Here is an 18,310-nt window from a genome sequence, read left to right on the forward strand (position 1 = left end):
CCTTTCAAATTGAAGCTATGTAAACAAAATTTGGTTTTTAATAGACTTTCACTTCCTATAAATTTAACTAGAAATGTTAGATAGACGTCGTTTTGAAAACGCTAGATCGTTAGTGATCAAGATTTTTGTGTTAATACAAACCACAAGGTGAAACAGAGCTTCCACGAAATGTAAATTGCAAATTGTTGAAAATTTGCATTTGAATTGCTGTCAAATTCTACAGGTAAAGAAACAGGAGACTTTCACACTAAGATTGAAAGGTCCTTTGCTTCATTAATTCAAATCGGAGATTCTGTTTTACGGCCGTGCTTCTACGAATAATTTTCTTCACACTCAGCGCACCGAAAAGGCCATCTCACTACCGACTGCAGATCTACCATTTTGGTACCATATGGTTCACTGAAGAGAAAAAGAAGTCACGCATCCCGCAAACAAAATAACATCATAATTTGACGAACCTTGGACTTTTTTCGTAAACAAATGATTAATACCCACAAGGAAACGAGTACTCCGATAGAAAAGGGTCGTAACCGCACAAAAATATTATCGAATAAATTTGCCAACAAAATGAAACAACAACGATACAAATTATGTATGATTTATTCAACCGTTGCAGCTAACAAAATTTTATCTTTGATGGGCATCAGTTATGAGCAGTCTTGCCGACGAAAAAATTCAAACACCTCTAGATTGGAAGAAAAAGTGGTTCCTATCATATATTATGATAAGCATAAACCTTAATGCCTGTAACAAATCTTCATCAGCTATTAGTGAGTTTTTCTCTAAAACATAATGTATCTAGATCGCGCTTTCTTCCGTTTTCTACCAGTCGTACAACAAAATTCTAACCTAAGTAAAGGTTGATTCACTCCTTGTTAAAAAATCATGCAAGTAAATTGTGGCACGGATAACATTTCCTTCTTTTCAATTTCCTTTCGGCAAAAATTGCGCTCGTAACTTGCCTTATACTTATACTTATACTTTAAAACAAACAGAAAACTGTGTAACATAGACTGAGACATTTTATTTAAATGCCTAAGGATCCCAGCACGACTCCTGGCAATTATCTCGCTGACACAAATGGGGGATACAAATCTTTCTCCTCTGTGATCAATAGATGTTTACAAACCGCGCCAAATTTGGGTTGATACCACTGCAGAAGATTCCCAGCGCAGAGATCACGGCAGTCATTCCGCCCCGCACAAACAGGGAAAGCAAACCCTTCCCATTTCGATGTTTACCAACCGCGATAAATTCGGGTTAATACCAATATGAATTTTTTAGTTTTCTCTTGAGGTAACATTTGAGTTCACTTTCGCCCTTGCATTACCTATAGCAAGCAAATTTTCAATTTTAAAATGTAGATTAGGTAGTTAATCCGATGCTTTTTTGTCGCCATATTTATACTAAAGAGGTCGGGTCCTCCTCAGAGATCGTCAAAATGTTGTTACATTAAATGGAAAATAAAACCGTTCGAAGACGAATCCAAGTCCTGTTCATGTCATAAACGAAAACAATTTCTTTGTTGTGGCTTTCCACTTCATTTGCGCATCCGCAAGATAATGATTGAAGTGAGGCTTCGTCGCGCGGCGATTATCTTCCATTCCAGCAACTTCTCTCTGTTTAAAAGATCCTCTTTTGTTACCGTTCGCCGCTGCACTTTTACGTATTCGCTCAACGTAAGCTGTACTGATTGGAACAGAAGACATTTCTTTGCCTGTTGAAGAATGAAAGACACGAAGATTTTCAGTTAAAATGCATCAACGTCTGTTGGAAAACAGAGTCCTTAGACATCTGCCTTTTCTTATCTCGTCACTGACCTCAATCTTCTGATGTTTCTTCTAGTGTTTTTTTAAGGGTATAATTTCTCGTAAAATCGTAGCTCCCGGGATTTGTTTTACCAAATTCACAACACACAAAGCGTATTTGAAATGACGGCAAATTTAAGCCAATCTGTAGAGACAGGTTCCACGAAAAGGTCTTTTAGGAAAATCGCCATGATTCCTTTTTCATGCTAAGCTGGATCGTCTGTGGTAGTTCCAGGGGTAAATATTTAAATCCCGCTCTCTGACGTAAGAATAACTTTGACCTACATGTGGATCACAGCCAATCACAATACGTGGAGTGATGAACTTTATCCTTAACGCGTAAAGATAATTTCGAGCGCGTGCTAATTGAAAAGGTAGGCTTCGCAAATAGGTTTCTGACAGATAAGGCCTTAACTTAATCAGGGCGGAATCCGGTTCATCTTTTCAAGATTTAAGTGACACCTCTTCGTTTACGTACGTTGACATTCTTCTTGAAGCGCCACATAGACCGCGAGTTTGGGCTCTCAGAAGCGCTGCTGTTGGCGTCGCAAAACCGCGGTAAACTCGTGAGCAGCAGCGCATGAGAGCTTGAATGCTTGCGAAGTGTTTTCCGAGTCCGACATATCAGAAGGAGTAACTATTTTGACAAGCTGGTTCAATGCACCAAACCAAGAACACCAAAAATTGTAGGCAAAATATCAACAAATGATTACAATAAGTTATCTTTGTATATTTTTTTTTTACATCGGCATAATCTATACCTAGCTTCTCGCTGCCTCGCCAGTCGCACCGCATGCTCGTTGTGAGCCTGGTAGTAGGCTACCCATTACAGAATCGCGCCCATTGAAAAACGTCGCACGGGAAAATGCAAATAAGCTAGAAAAGAGAAAGAGAGCATGCGTAACTTCACGCAGGCCTGTCAATCCGACTGTCAATCATGTAATCCCCCGTGTACGCAGTGTTCGAAAGTATTGTTTCTTGTGCAGACAACCGAAACGTAGCGCTTTTCATCGAAGAAGAATAGACGTAATTAGTGGCGTTATCTTGATTAGGTTATATTGTTTAAAAATCGGTCAGATGTAAAATTAAATTACCTTTCAAATGCCGGGTTTTCAATTTGTGTTAAGACTCAAATGCGGCAGATTTGCGAGGTTCGACCATCAATTTCGCCAAGAAAGCAAAACATCACAGAAATATTCCTTTTAGTAAAACTCCCGTACTGCCCCATACTATCGTAAAACAAATCTGTTTTCCCAATGGTAAAGTATTGTTTTTGTCACTCTATCCAAGAACTGAACGTATAATGTAGTGTGGGGCAGTGCGGAATTTTACCTTCCTTTTTGGCCCGTTATTGCCGTCAGTTTCAGATAACACGTCGGTAGTCTAATTACTTTTCGAAAAGCTTAAGTATACGTTGTAGATTCCCGCTCCACGTAGGTGCACGCTCACTTCCAACTCAGCTTTACCATAGTAACACTTCGTTTGCACACGTGACCAAAACAAGCCAATGAGCAACCTCAACTTAACTAACAGAATAATGTATGGAAACCAAAAGCAAAACTACAAACCATCGACAGTCCGAATGTTTATTTACATTAGATTAAAATGACACAATTCGATGGTGCGATCACATTTAGCGATCTCTCTTCGAGGAAAGCAATTTCGTTTATGTTCGTAGTAAACATTTATGGTCGAAAAAATTTAAAATCAAAAACATTCACTCACCTTGATAGAGCTCCAACGTGGACAGGATTGCTCGCGATCGCGTGGTTAGTATAAGCTTACGGATGAACACTTCACGCTCTTTTGATATGCAAACGCGGCCCTCGCTCTTTACCGACGAAAAGAGCATTTCGTCACTTTGAAACAATGCTAATTGCTCCAATTGTATCTCCATTGTCTCTAAACGGACGCAAAGCGAAATTTTACAACTCCTGTTTGGGAATTTGTCAATTTAGATCTAAAGCGACCGAAGTTGGCGGTGAGCGTTTGCAACCTCATTCCTGGGTCATTGCGCCCGCAAAGCATCATGGGTACCCCACTTTTCTCGGGCGACGCTTTTCAATGGGCGCGATTCAGCAAAACGACGGTGGCCTGTAGGACAGACTTTATTTTCCCGCTTAGTGCCTCGTTATTATTGCATACTTGATTGTATTTAATTGTACCATTTCTTGTTTCCTTTTTGCGATTTTCTGGGCTAGTACTCGAGTCTCGGCAGGCGTGATGAAAAACGAGGGAAGGACTGAGGACAACAACAGGCTAATACGATTGTTTACACGTTAGACCCGAGTTTGAAAGTATGGCCCCCGCCTTAGGCCACCGCTCATAGACCTTGTTTAAGACAGAGAGAACAGTTTACGCTGACATCGACCGTCCTGGTACCATTTCATATGGAGCTATATGCCACGGAATCAGTAGAAAGCCTGGCATATTTCTTTGGAAAAATAACAATAAAACGTTTCATTTGTCTACTGGTCTATTTATCTAAGAAACAATTGCCTTTTTAAGCTCCTGGAGTGCGCATGGCATCTCAGTTGTCTTATAAACCTCCATATCTCGCGATATGACAAGAAAATTCGACTGTGAAAGTTTGAGTGACGTTAAAATTTCTGCACAGCCCCATACTACATTATGCATTCAATTCTTGGATAGAGAAAATAACGACAAAAGCAATACATTGCCATTGAGAAAACAGATTTGTTTAACAATAGTATGGGGCTGTGCGGAAATTTTACCTGATTGACTAACAGTCAATCGTCATATCAACGCGTTTGTTGCTGGAGTCTACACCTTCCCAAGGGCTGAGGATGCGGGCATTAAGAAGAAATCCACACAGAGAAACAGAGTCAATATTTTATTCTCCAAAACAAAAGCTAACCCTCAGCATTAATTTAGTCACACTCAAGAACGAAAAATGAAGCGCGCATCATCGTCATCGGTGCAGTATTTTTCACAGAGCTGTACAGTACCAGGGTTTTCCTGTTTACAAAACATGCTGTTTAATAAATCAGATCTTGTCCGTCAGTTCAGGAACCGCCTGTTGAAGTAATGATGGCAAAATTAGAGACCTAAACGAATAAAGAAAGCTACACTTAGTATACTGTACTGCAACTCAAGAATAGCAATGTCGATAAAGTAAACAATCTACAGCCCACATATTGTTAGCAATGTGCAGAGCCAGATAAGTAACGAAGAATAAAGTACATGTTATTTTATTTCTTTACGAGATCTACATTGTGACGTGCTATCTACACGATGCAAAAAGACAGATGTTTCATACCTTAAATAAATCTGCGACTAAACCATAGTCAGCAACTGATAAAAAGCAAACAAAGTACCATTTAAGACTTAAGTTACTTTGAAACTTAACGGAGCAGGAATGCTGGGCATAAAGAGATTGATATCATTTATGTGGTAGAACTACTGTAGGTTAGGTACATGGTGGCATGAGTAGAGGAAAGAAAAACGAGCAGGTAAACCAAAGTCACACTCAACCAGTGGAGGCAAACTAGAGGCCTACAGAGCACCAAAAATAACTCAGAGGAGTCCACCTGCTGAAAGATTAATCCAATTGAGAGCCGGAAAAGTGAAGGATTTGAACCTTCACCCTCCTGATTTCAAATTCAGCCTTAAACCTTTAATGCCAGAGAGTGCCTTATGGTACAAGACACCATTACATGGTTAATATTTATTCCTTTTTTCTGAAATTTTCACAACCAAAATTTCATTGAAAGATCTACACTCTGAAGGCATAATATCACGGCCTCCTCCAATATGAGACTTAGTTAACCACCCCTGCAACTTTTGTTCTGGTGATATCTCACCACAGTCAATTCTCTGAGAGCTGCAATTTAAGCTACAGTTTAGAGCTATACCCCATATGTACAAGGCAAATGAAAAATTTCATTGTTTTTCATTTTTCACTTTGGACACTTCTCTGTCTTTTCAGTAACCTCCTCCACACCTGTTGGTGTCCTCTATGGCATACCCCAAAAAATACCTTTACAATGATGTATCATACAATCATGATTTAGTGGTTCATGATCTAGTGGTCAAGCCTGGTGGTCAAACAGCTATCACCACAAGTGCAGTGAAACATGGAAAGAAAGGGAAATGAAGGAGACATCTACAGTGCATCACCAAAGGGCAGTAATCTGCAGGTGGCACCACCTTGGACTAACACTGAGTCTATTATTCTACTATACTTAAGTTGCTACAAACAAGCAGATTTTTGTAAAAATGATTGCCACATGCAGGCATCATAAAGTCACAATATACTAGAGCACATTTCTAAATAGTTATTACCAACCTTGAAAGATTGGAGCCTCTGGATCCTTGTTGATTGCAACAATAGTCTATGGTATGAAACAGTGTAACAGAGGTTAGTTTGCAAATGCATAAAACAGAGTTGTAATTCAAACATACATAAAGGAAAAAAACCTGGTCTCTCACCTTACTGTCTTTCATCCCAGCCAAGTGCTGGATGGCACCAGAAATACCCACAGCTATGTACAGTTCCTATAAAACACATGAATAGAGATACACATAAACAATGTGGTCACAAGGTGAACAGTAATTGTTCATCAAGGCATGAATTTTTCCTCAGAAATGCATTTCATTTGTTCCATCATTACATTGAATACAGTATGTACAGTTGCAAGGGCAGTTTCCCAAGGTGACTTACAGGGGCAACCATTTTGCCTGTCTGTCCAACTTGCATGTCATTAGGTACATATCCAGCATCAACAGCTGCTCTTGAGGCACCCACTGCGAGAAGAAAAAAAAAAAAAAAAAGAATTGTTGACAGCATACAAGTAGCTTGTATCCTTATTAGGCAGTAAACTGCAATGCCACATTGAAACAAAACAAACAAGGATTTACATGTAAAACAATCACTTAGCTTACCTGCAGCATTCATTTTTTCAGCCAGTTTATAGAGCATTTCAAAGTTTTCACCATTCTTCAATCCCCTGCCTGAAATAAAGTACCATTTATAAAATGATATGTACCCACATCAGTCATTATTTTTCTCAATTTCAAAGTTTGAAAATGAATTTCCAACTGAGCCATCATGTGCATAAAAATAACATCGTATGCAACACCACCTCCAGAATATAAAACACAACTAATGACGTACCTCCAGACACCACAACTTTGGCACTTGTCAACTCTGGTCTGTCACTGACATTCAACTCCTCCCCAACCCATGATGACAGATCATTGCTTGTTTCTGCCGCAGGTGCTGTAAGGAAGTGTAACAATAAAGTTAGCTGCACACTGCCTCTTAACAAGCTATAGGTAAAGAAAGCACTTGGGGGGCCAAGTGACTCATCAGGCCTGGTATTATTTTAGCTTCTGTAGCATAATGTGGCTAGGATAATTACTACTACTTACTACTCCCTCCCAACCCCTCCTCCCCTCTCCCCCTTGATGGAATACCAGTTCATCACAGCTTAACCCAGAATTTTGCCAGGTTCTCTTGAGAGACTGTCAGTGCCAATTGATACTACTGGGTGAAGAGAGTCACTTTGAGAATATGGAGTCTTGCCCCAGGAGCTGTGGAAGATCTCTCCTTCCAGGAACTAGCACACTAACCATTGGTACTACATGTGCATACACTATTACTCAATTACTGGCATCTAGTCATTCATATTTATCAATTCAGTATTAAAACTATTCTATGAAAATGGCCCTAAATGTAACTCAATACCATTTTCACTTGCAACTCCCCCACCAGAAGCTTTGGCTGCTTCAAAGGCAGTTCCTCTGACAGTAAACACTTTCACACTGTCATTGCTTTTGCATGTCAACACAGCATTGCCTAGCACACACACAAAAAAAAAGAAAACAAAAATTAAATGGTTAACAATGTACATGTAGGAGTCACTTTAAAAAAAAATCTAACAAAACTATTTAATATTGATCTTAAAGTGTGAGTATGTACTTAAACTGTACTTCTGACTGGCTGTCTTAGCCACTTAATAAACACACTGCACCCCTGTCTACATGATGTCATCTCACAAACTAGTCAAGAGTGAGACTAATACTTACATGTACTTTCTGACATGCAAAATATGTGCTTCAAGGCAAAAGTGCCTGTAAAGTAAGTCTCAGAGCTAGAAACCAAACTGATCATACATGTACCTGCATAAATTGTTCGCACAAACGTGTCCTCTGACTGAATCTCTATCACATCCTGCAATTGAGCCACATCCAACAATGCAGCCACGCGAGGAAGAACATTCTGGAAAAAAATATTTTAAGACTGAGAAAAAATTTGCTTGGTAGAAAAGGAAATTTTTACCATTATGGGATAAGCATGTTCAAACAAGGATGATGTGAGCCTCTTCTCTCAATGCTTGCTCAGATTACTTTATTTGAGACTGGTGAAATCAGAGGCTCTTGCTTTTTTTCAATGAAACAACAAGAGTGTAAAATTTACTGTACCTTTCCCATGGCTGTTGCACCAGCAGTTATGTGTGAAAAGTTGAACTGTTTTTGAGTTCCAACGACAAGTGGGGCTAAAACCTCTGTACAAAGATAAAAGGTGCAGAAGTCTTAAATCACAAACCTAGAAGATTTCAATCAACATTTAGACAGACACATTTTAAACATCTATAAAGTGCTCTGGCACACTTAATGCCTGACAATAAATGGGTGAAATCAATCCATGCACCAACTGAACCCTCTAATCTGAGACTTGGGTAATGGCCATGCTTTTCATTGCCAAAATTTTCCCTTAATTACCAGGTAAGAAGCCTTTGTATGCTTCATGCTCAGCTACTAAAATCTTGCTCAATCCCTCCACTTGACTCAGCTCTTCAACCACCTGTAGGGGAAACAGAACACACCAATAATTTGGTAGAATTTGCATGAAGTCATTCAATTTAATGCCATAGTCCTGAGCTGTTTTTGTACTACTTAGTTAATAGTGTTTGAAAGTACTGTAAATGTGAGTTAGATAGATAGATAGATAGATAGATAGATAGATAGAAAGATAGATAGACAGACAGACAGACAGACAGACAGACAGATAGATAGATAGATAGATAGATAGATAGATAGATAGATAGATAGATAGATAGCCATAAATTGTTTCTTTTGATGTGTAATAAAATGGTGGAAAATGTACAAATACTTCAGTAAGTGATGGAGTTTTTCAAGTCACATAGTTTTGTAATTCAAGCAAAATCAAAGTGGTGTTTTAAGTAACTTCTTAAACCAAAGTGTAGTTGGTTTAATATTGCTGGTAATATGCAGTATATAGAAAAGACAAAATGAAAGAATGCGACCACACACTCAGGAAGTACTGTAGATTCTACAATCAGTGTACACAAATTAATGTTTGTTAAAAAGAGGTCTACAAATTGCCTGACTGTATAATAGCACTTAATTACATAGCCGGGGAAGCGATGATAACATTTAATTATGTTGTAGTTCTCTGTAAAAGTTCAAATATATTCACATACAACTACTAACCTTTCCACAGCTGGTTCCAGCAACAAGGGCTGATACTTCACCACCAAGTTTACTAGCAGCTGCAATTGCATGCAGAGTTATAGGAACAACTGACTTGTTGTTGTGCTCTGCAACAACCAAAGTAGATGCACATCTACCTGACACCAGACATCGCAGAGAGCTTCCCTAACAGGTATATAAATACAAAAATTAAGGAAAGAACTTCAACAATCGCTGACTCATAATAAAAGCCCTAACCCTTTACACCCTAACATCACCATGCATATTCTCCATACTGTTCTCTGTACATTTCCTGAGGGACTAGCAAGGAGAATTTGTTTGACAGTCAAGAGCTTCTTTAAATTAGTTGGCGATCATTTCTGGGACATTATTCTTGTGATCTTAAAGTTTGATTCAGGGGTGATATTGTCAGGAGAATTTAGATGCTGGTCACTCTAAGGGGTCACAGACTTAAAGCAATTCTGCTATCCATCGTAGACATTTAAAGCAAAAACAAACAAATTGTGCATCAAAATCCACTGATCACAATTAGTCGGGTAAAATTTCCACAGAGCCCCATACTATTGTAAAACAAATCTGTTTTCCCGATGGCAATGTATTGTTTTTGTCATTGTCTTCTCTATCAAGAACTGAAAGCATAATGTAGGATGGGGCTGTGCGGAAATCTTACCATTAGTTGTTTCAGAAAGATTTGTGCTTTCTTTCAAAGGAATATCTTAATCTCCATTTGTTACAAAACGACGCAGAAAGACTCGCTGAATATCTATCTTACGTTTTCGATTCTTCAAGAAATAATCAAGATCTAATTCAATTACTGAGACGACTCTTCAAGTCAGTAAATAGCACTTTAAAGTAGTCACCCTCTGAAATCAAATTGTCTCAGGGCCAATCCATTTTGAGTAAACGATACAATTTTTATTATGCAACAGTTACGTATCTGTCTGCTTCTTTATGAAATAAAATATGTTTACCTTGCACAAACAAATAAATACAATAAATGTTATGTGAACTCATTGCGAGAACTATCTATATCAATCGTTCTTAAAAATCAATTTTATCAGAAGTGATTTATCTTTTCCTACAGAGAAATACTTACAGGTCTCCCTAGAGCCCTGGAAAGAGTTCCAATCCTTAGCATTTGAACTGTGATATGTGTTGTCGGGGTTTTGTCGACAAAAGTGTGCGCGATTCCTTCACAATTGCCTGATGATTGTGATCGTCGTCCAATTTAAAGTTATGCAAGATCGTTGATTAAGGGGCATGCGCTAGTTCCAGACTCTCACGCCACAGTGTCGTCACGAGAGAAATCTGTCACGCAATAAATATCTTTCACAAAGACAAGGTCAGACAAGATGCTCTTGCCCAGCTTGCAGAACAAGCGAACGAACGAAGGCAAGTTTCTTGGTGAAAATTAAGTGGGCGAGGGAAAGGCTGTTCAAGGAGAACATAACTGATGAAAGGGAAATCGCACGACGAAAGTGCGCTTACCATCGTTTATGCGCGGTTACTATTCCGTCAGGCGCAGAGCTGAAGGGTCAGCATTAGATTCCATCCACCAAAACCACCTCGGTCGAGAGGGACTGAGATGGAATATTTAATAACTTGCAAAACATAACCGAAGATTCTCGGAAATCCGCAAGTGATGTAGCCGAACATCAAAAGCTGTAAATCCCATGATTCTTGAGGAACAAACAGAAACAGCATAGCGAGAATTTTAAGTCGCGAACCATTGATGGTAGACATGCAGATAATTTAGGATACGTAAATTCTGTTGATGAGGCGCTTAAACTTATTGCGGAATTTGAAACAGGATTGACGACGAAGTTTTCTTTCTTTAAAGCTGTCAAAGGTTTCGGGAACATATATTTATATATATTTGATATAGCTCTTTAGCATTACAAAGCTTTGCTATCGTTATTGTGCATTCTCACTAGTTTGTCTAGTTCAAGTCCTCTGGCATGGCTTGGATGATACCACAATCGTGGAATCATTCGGGTTAATTTAATGCTTACACCTCCTTCCTCGGACAGAAGTCACAAAATACTGGGGGAAGATGCATGAGATATTTAAGGAGCAAAAATTCGTTTTTTACTGGTGTGCCTTTCCCAATTTTGGGAAGGAAAATGTTCAATTGCCAGCACGGCATAGATTGAACAGCTGGAGAGAAAAGGAAACGAAAAGATACAGAAGAAGTACTGTATATAATAATTTCTTTTTATCCTCAACCTTTGTGTTTCTGTCAACTATGGCTTGCTAATTTGAAAGGTCAAATACATGAATAGGTCATATGACATTGATCTCAGAATACTTTTATGACAAACGTGATAACAGTTCAATCTTGGCTAAATTGAAGATGGTTTAGAAGTTAACAATTGTAAGAACTTTTCACTAACATATGCTGCTGACAAAGGAGAAAATATATGCAATTCTGCATTTTTTGCATTCTATCAAGCAATCATATGTTTGCTCCTTATCACACTATGACACTTCCGTTTTGTCACATTCCAAAAAATAACTTGAGAAATACACTGTCACTCATCTTACACTGTTATATTTACCTATTACAGAAGGCTGGAAACAAAGATTTTGTTTTCAAGAAAATAAGATTTCTTGTCCAAGACACAAGGAAGTTTGACTGCGAAGCACAGATAAAAATGCGAGAAATTTTATTTTTTTCAGAGAACAAGGTAGTTCTACTCATGTATAAACAGAACAAATGCGATTTAATAAATCAGATATGCGGCATGACTCCTTTTCTTCCATCCCCACTCAAAACAAGCAAACACACCTATAGAGGTTCCAGTCTGGTCTGCAAAAGAAAAGGAGGAAGGTGATCACTGCAAAATTAAGCATTAGGGTTCTTATTTATAACATATTGATTATTGTATACTGATATCTAGAAATTAAGGTTGCAAGTAGCAGCCAGCTGAGTTATAGTTTGAGTTTTATCAAGTCCATTACTTTGTTAAATTTAGAGTAACCTTGACTTGAGAGAGGAAAATTGAGGAGCTGTAATATACTAATCATCAATCAGGGACCACAAAGAAAAATTTATTTATAGAGACTTTTGAAGGAGAGGGGTAAGACTTGTGACAAGCTGGCAGACATATAGATAAACTTTACTGCTAAATGGGTTACAATACAAAGTGCTCAGTATTTGGATCAGCTATGGCTCAACTTAAACTTTGCTTTAGCTTCAAGTGTAATCCTTTGTGGTTTCCTTTCTCTGTGTTTATTTTTCAAGTTATGTACACAGAAGAACACAAAAATGACAAGGAATGCTTTTGAATATCAAGAGGCTGGAATAAGCAAGAAACCAAAACTGAATTTTAAACAGTACAAAGTTAATTTGATCTTCCAATGTTATTTAATTTTAACCATAGAATTTACTATTTAAATTTATCCCCTCCATTTTTCTGGGTATTGTGAGCAAAAACAAACAATTATCACAAAATGCATGGTATACAATGGTTTGATTCACCAATGTGGCAAAGGCCTTTCACTGTCTATCCATAAAAAGGGAAATAGTTTGTAAACTGTAAGACATTCTGCATGTTGAGTGTATACTTATTCATCCATGTGAAATTAAAGGTTACTTGAAATAAATGTGAAAGATTTATGGGATTTTCAGACCCTTGATAACAATTACTAATGTGCTGATTTGTTGTACTTAAAGGTTATGATTTTGGCGGAAATAGTGGAAGAAATTTCTGGATCTGGAATTTTGTTGCAAATGTTTGTTTAAATCAGTTTAAGTCAGTTAAAAACTCTCCTGTTTCAAGATTACATGATTACCACACCAGAACCTTTTGTATTCTATATTATGCACCATGTTATGATTATGGTTTCAATAATAAAAGGTGCTGACTCAAGAACTTTCCAAAATATCTCTACATACAAAGAAATAGATTGTGGTTATGTACTCCAAATAGCAGGTCACATCAGTCTTCTGTAAGGAAGTAGCAGAAATTTCTGTGGTGGTTTTGGTGGATGGAGAGAAACATCCACCAAAACCACTTTATTCTATGTGTTAAGAGTTATGATAATCATTATGAACGTTTGGTCGGTCAGCAATTGTGCACCATAAAAAATAATTAGCCAGAGCACTAACTGCTAATTAGTGGTATAAATCTTTTGTCTCCCTGAACATCTAACAATGGCTATAGATAAAATTTAAAAAATATATTGTTGATGGTTTTGGTCAAAGTTTTGGTGGATGTTCCCTAATGACATCCACCAAAACTACGTAACATCTAAGCACCTTTTAAATACGTGAAATATCTGCATAAAATTGCGTAAAATGTTTTATAATACTACAATCGAACAATAAATTAATACTTACCATTTCTTTAGTGAAAAGTTTTGACGCAATTTCCCAAACAAATAATACACTTGGGTCATCGGGATAAGTCGGCATGTTGTCGTAGCTTCGTAATTTTTTTCCATCATTCCATCTCAGTCCCTCTCGACCAAGGTGGTTTTGGTGGATGGAATCTAATGCTGACCGAGCTGAAGGACAATTAATGGGAAGACGACTGAGCGTCAGAACGACCAATTACAGTGTGTCTACATCTTAGTGAATGAATGACTCACTTGCATATCTGTGTTACCATAAAAACTTGTTTTTACCCTTCGTGTATCCACAAGTTAAAGAGTGAAATGGGTATATGTCCACTCTCAACGTTAACCCTGCTCCAATCCGTAACGCCGATCGAGGAACTTGCTCAGCTGTTATGGAAGGTTGCAATTCTTAGCTCTGCAGTGATTCCGGTGATTACATACAGCTCTCTTCAATAATCCTCGAAGTAGAATTATGGACTTAAATTAACAACTTACTTTAGAATTACGGACTAAGACTGACAGTTTACTTTCTGCGGAAACAAATGGCCTATTCATGAGCCTGAAAATAAAACGAAAGTGTTAACCAACTTGTCAGTTTCGTTTCCCATCAGTGAAATATGTGAATAATTAATCAATCGGGGGGGATGCTAAGTTTAGAAGAGGGTGGATGTGTTCGTTTGATAACTGTTTCCAAGAAAATATAAACTTAATAATCCCTTGTAGTTTCCCTATTCGAAATGTTCAGGACAGTGTGCAAGGGAATTGAGTGTAAGTCTTTGAGAAAATGGCGCGAAAAAATGCGCGGGAAAACAACTGCATCCGCCTCGGCGCGCGTACCCCACGACAAATGCAAACGTTCAGGAAATTGAAGGAGATTTTTATCTCTACCAATTTTTAAAACAATTTACTGGTTAATTAATTAGTGTCGATGATCCTAATGGCGGCAGGAGCTCGAACGTTTCCTCGTGAAAATGAGGTTCTTGAAGGTTGTGAGGCAAACTTGTTGGTTATTCCCTCAGCAAGGCAAGTTTACCATAGTTCTGTGGATTGTGCATGTACATCACAATGTTTGTTACGATTTTCTAGCCTTAATGTATACGTAAGTTAAGACCGATTTTTTTTTTCTTGTTTTGCAGGAGTTCAGAAACTGTCAGGAGACAAGAAACAGACAGTGGAGGCCTTATGGAAAATTTTCTTTGGAAATCAACTACTGATCTGAATAGGCAAGTATCAAAGTGACCTTCGTCAATCATTCTAAACAACAATACTGTTAACGGTTTGTCAAGATTAGTAGGACGTGACTTGACATTTGTCTTTTTTATGTTTGTAAGATTTGCGGTGAATCAAGCTCTTTGCCTGAAGGACCCCTGGATGAAACTAACTTCTGCGAAATCTAGCACTGTACACCAACACGTAATTGATATGCTTTAATCAGTTAGCCCATAGAATTATCAGCTACCAGTTCGGAGTCAACTTTTCCAGTATATTTTCAAATGCCTAATATACAAATGTTTAGTAATATAACGTACCAGAACAAATTAATTCTTTAGCCAGAATGTTTCTTTCATTGGTGTTTTTTCCTCCTCTTCAGTGAGTGCCCAAGAGCTCGTCTTCAGCCATCATCAGTTGGGGTGAGATATGTGCATAACTAAATGAAAGTGATTTACTGTGGGAATTGAGTTCTTCAGCTTCTACATGAAGTTTGAGTTAGCAAATTATAACTTTTAAATAGCTGATAGTACAAGAGTACCATCATCATTTTGATTATAACGTGCTCAAAGGTTCGCTTTCTGGTCAAAGTCCATCAAAATATAGTGTTGCTGTTTCAAATGCTCCACTCACGATACCATATTGAAACACAGAGCTTGATGACAATACAAGAAAATCCTAACAAGCATCTGGGTTGTTTAGGGTCACATTAAGGCATTAACTATTATTAGCTCTTTTAAAACTAATAATCTTATTGATTTATTTGCGTTACTGTTTAGGTTTGTGGCAAGGTTGTAGCAAGAGGCTCTCTTGAGCTGAATGACTGTAAAAAACCAATAACTGGAGTTATTTTCAGAGGGAGTATTCCACATCCCTCTAAACTTAAGAAGAAGAAACGGAAACGGTCCAACAACCCCCCAAGAATGCGTCAAAGTCAACAAGGTTTCGATGTGATAGCTCATGTGGCTCAGCTAAGAAGAAAACATGTGGAATTCAACTGGTAAAATATATTTCCAAGCCATACCTAACTCTAAGCGTAATTTATGCTCATTGGATTTGTGAGATGTTTGCACTCAAACAGTTGTTATCACAAACAAATTGCTCTGAAAATTGTGATATAATATTCAGTAGCTGACCCTGTATACATAGTGAAATCATGTCGATCTGCCTGTAAAAGTCACATAATAACTAAATCTCCCTTTATAGAATATATCTCTCCATTAAATTCTTGTCATTTTTTAATTAATTTTTGACCTGTTAGAAGTTCTTAAGAGATATAATCAGTAGTATTAATATTACTTCAAGAGCATGCCTTGGCCGAAAGGTTACTACATGGGACCACAGATAGAGTGTTCTTACAGGTTCTAACGCATAGAGTGCACTCAGACTAATGCATGTATGCACAGACAAAACTGTATGTTTCTATACCCAGAAGTATTAATTGGTTTCAGTAAACTATTTAGGAGACTATTTGAAATGCTGGGGGCAGGGAGTTTAACCTAATGCAGATAAGCATCCCATTCAAGGAGAGTACTAACAACCCTTCTTGTTACTTCAAGTAAGAGGAATATCAGCGCTTCGACTCAAAAAAAATGCATGCCCAGTGGTTTACTTTTAATTGAGGATCTAGATAAATGTAACATATATTAACTCATAGCACAATTTCCATCCTGTCAAGGCTTCCTACCAATCAAAGAGATGACTTAGCATCTTCAAGTCACTCAGTAGAGGAAGAGCCATTTCCACCTGGTAGTACAGGACCACAATGTGTTCCCAGTACTCCAACTCTGCTATCAAGTGAATCATTTGAGTTACATCTACCTCCAACTTCACACAATTCCAAGGAGAGGGCTATGGATCTTTTTAATTCTTACTACCAGGTAGTACATTCATAATTGTCAGAGGATAGAGAAGTAAAAGTTGAGGTTTATGCTGTCTGTCAAAGCTGAAGGCAGGGACAGTAACACAAAAAAAACTTTAAAAATATTGCTATGAAGTCAAATACGTTCTTGCTTGCTTTTAAGCACGCATGGAAAAGGAAAAAATTATATTGGCATTAGTCACAAAAAAATCCTTTTTCAGTGTTAAAGTTAATCATGTCATTACATTATGAATCAAAGTGACACAGGTTAACTCTTTGATATACTGTGCAGAATATAAGCCAATGATCCTGTGATTCCTAGAAACAGAATTGAGCTGTCATTCCCACAAAAGTCCTCCCTAATTGATGTACACATTACACGATCGCATTGACATCCTTAATAAGATGCATACTTTCCTTTTTTTCCTTTTCCGTACTAACGCAGTCACAGCTGACAACGCCACGAAATTTGCAAGTCGAATCCCCACACACATCCTTATGCTTTGCATTTACACGAGTTATGAAAACAGTCTCAAGTTGTATTATTGCGAATACAAATATGAAAATTGTTGTTAGTGGAATACAACTTAAAAAAAGAAATGATACACTTACAGCACCGAGACTTATAGTAGTAACAACTACGTCCACCATAGCATTCATTTTAATCAGAGTAATGAAATAATGCAATTGAAAGTCCGAGTTTAGTTTTTTCCTTACCCATTGTATTCACGCTGCCAGTGTGGCTGTTCGTATGGCCGATTTAAGACTGTAAGACACCTAAAACGAATCAGTGATTAATGTATTGCAGACGCGTGGATGTCTCTTGAAACAAACAACTCGTCATGTAATTTTAATTTACATCGCCATTTAGCATCATGTATATCAACTCAATCTGTTTTAGTAAACTTTTCTGTCTATACCGGAATTACAGCTACCACAGATAGTTACTGGGCAATTTTCTATACCCTCGTATGCAGTTGCAAGGCGCGAAAGATCAGTGGCGCAACTTCAGGAAGAGAAACTGCATGAAATATCCTTTCTTATGGCTAATGTTTCATAAGGCTGTTGACATTTTAATGTATCATAGATTAGTCCATAAAATCTTTAGCATTGTATCATACGTAGCTTACCAAACTGGTAAGTAGTTCATTACAAGTAAATTCCCTGTTAGTGATTGACTCCTTAACTTAAAACACAGCCACCCGGATACCAGACATACCCAGTTGCCCATCACTGACCGTTTAACTCCAGTAGTGGAACAACAGAGTTTGGCAGCATGGCTAAATCATCAAAATTTTCAATATTTACCAGAAAAACTGTTTCATCCAATTATCTCAGAACCTCCCAAAGAGGAATGAAGAAAAGGTTCTAAACACACATTTTGATATAATCACTTTCGGTCTTATGATTTTTTACGTTGTAAATTTGTATACTGTGCTGCTCATTTTGAATAATGTAAATGAATTAAGATGAGAAATTAAGCTATCAAATCGATCAAATTCTTTTTTTTTCTTCGGAAGTCGGGTCCATCCGGATACTGCCCAAAAGCTGTGCGGAAGATTAAAAAGTTAAATTCTAATTTTTGCTGTTTCATTTTTTTGTTTTTTTTTAA

The 18,310-nt window shown here is 37.7% G+C and overlaps 3 protein-coding genes and 1 long non-coding RNA gene across 5 annotated transcripts; 1 reads left to right on the forward strand and 3 right to left on the reverse strand.

Moving 5' to 3' along the window:
- Positions 1 to 582: 582 nt before the first annotated feature.
- LOC113667328 (uncharacterized) lies at positions 583 to 4,037 on the reverse strand. 2 transcript variants are annotated; one of them, XR_003445882.2, is made up of 2 exons: positions 1,821 to 2,062; positions 583 to 1,717 (listed from the first exon to the last, which is right to left on the reverse strand). XR_003445882.2 is itself a non-coding variant. In XM_089205071.1 (2 exons), exons 1-2 carry the CDS (start codon positions 3,703 to 3,705, stop codon positions 1,497 to 1,499), a joined length of 393 nt encoding a protein of 130 aa, XP_089061197.1. In that variant the 5' UTR covers positions 3,706 to 4,037; the 3' UTR covers positions 583 to 1,496. The 2 variants fall into 2 exon arrangements, 1 of the variants encoding a protein (XP_089061197.1); XM_089205071.1 differs by lacking the exon at positions 1,821 to 2,062 and adding an exon at positions 3,534 to 4,037.
- A 610-nt stretch (positions 4,038 to 4,647) lies between these two features.
- LOC113667325 (electron transfer flavoprotein subunit alpha, mitochondrial) lies at positions 4,648 to 10,486 on the reverse strand. The gene is made up of 13 exons (XM_027183135.2): positions 10,384 to 10,486; positions 9,288 to 9,452; positions 8,556 to 8,637; positions 8,256 to 8,338; positions 7,953 to 8,052; positions 7,519 to 7,629; positions 6,946 to 7,050; positions 6,714 to 6,782; positions 6,493 to 6,575; positions 6,261 to 6,326; positions 6,118 to 6,163; positions 5,089 to 5,123; positions 4,648 to 4,845 (listed from the first exon to the last, which is right to left on the reverse strand). Exons 1-13 carry the CDS (start codon positions 10,423 to 10,425, stop codon positions 4,816 to 4,818), a joined length of 1,017 nt encoding a protein of 338 aa, XP_027038936.1. The 5' UTR covers positions 10,426 to 10,486; the 3' UTR covers positions 4,648 to 4,815.
- Positions 10,487 to 11,930: 1,444 nt separating this feature from the next.
- LOC149047443 (uncharacterized) lies at positions 11,931 to 14,086 on the reverse strand. Its single transcript, XR_016186176.1, has 3 exons — positions 13,917 to 14,086; positions 13,630 to 13,796; positions 11,931 to 12,096 (listed from the first exon to the last, which is right to left on the reverse strand). It is a non-coding gene; the product is annotated as an uncharacterized LOC149047443 (long non-coding RNA).
- Positions 14,087 to 14,473: 387 nt separating this feature from the next.
- On the forward strand, positions 14,474 to 18,056 carry LOC113667310 (uncharacterized). The gene is made up of 7 exons (XM_089204267.1): positions 14,474 to 14,651; positions 14,765 to 14,851; positions 15,220 to 15,259; positions 15,617 to 15,837; positions 16,516 to 16,717; positions 17,630 to 17,728; positions 17,895 to 18,056. The coding sequence occupies exons 1-7, from the start codon at positions 14,557 to 14,559 to the stop codon at positions 18,054 to 18,056; spliced, it is 906 nt and encodes a 301-aa protein (XP_089060393.1). The 5' UTR covers positions 14,474 to 14,556.
- Positions 18,057 to 18,310: the final 254 nt, after the last annotated feature.

Source organism: Pocillopora damicornis, chromosome 4, assembly GCF_964200805.1.
Source record: "Pocillopora damicornis chromosome 4, jaPocDami1.2, whole genome shotgun sequence".
Taxonomy (NCBI): Eukaryota; Metazoa; Cnidaria; class Anthozoa; order Scleractinia; family Pocilloporidae; genus Pocillopora; species Pocillopora damicornis.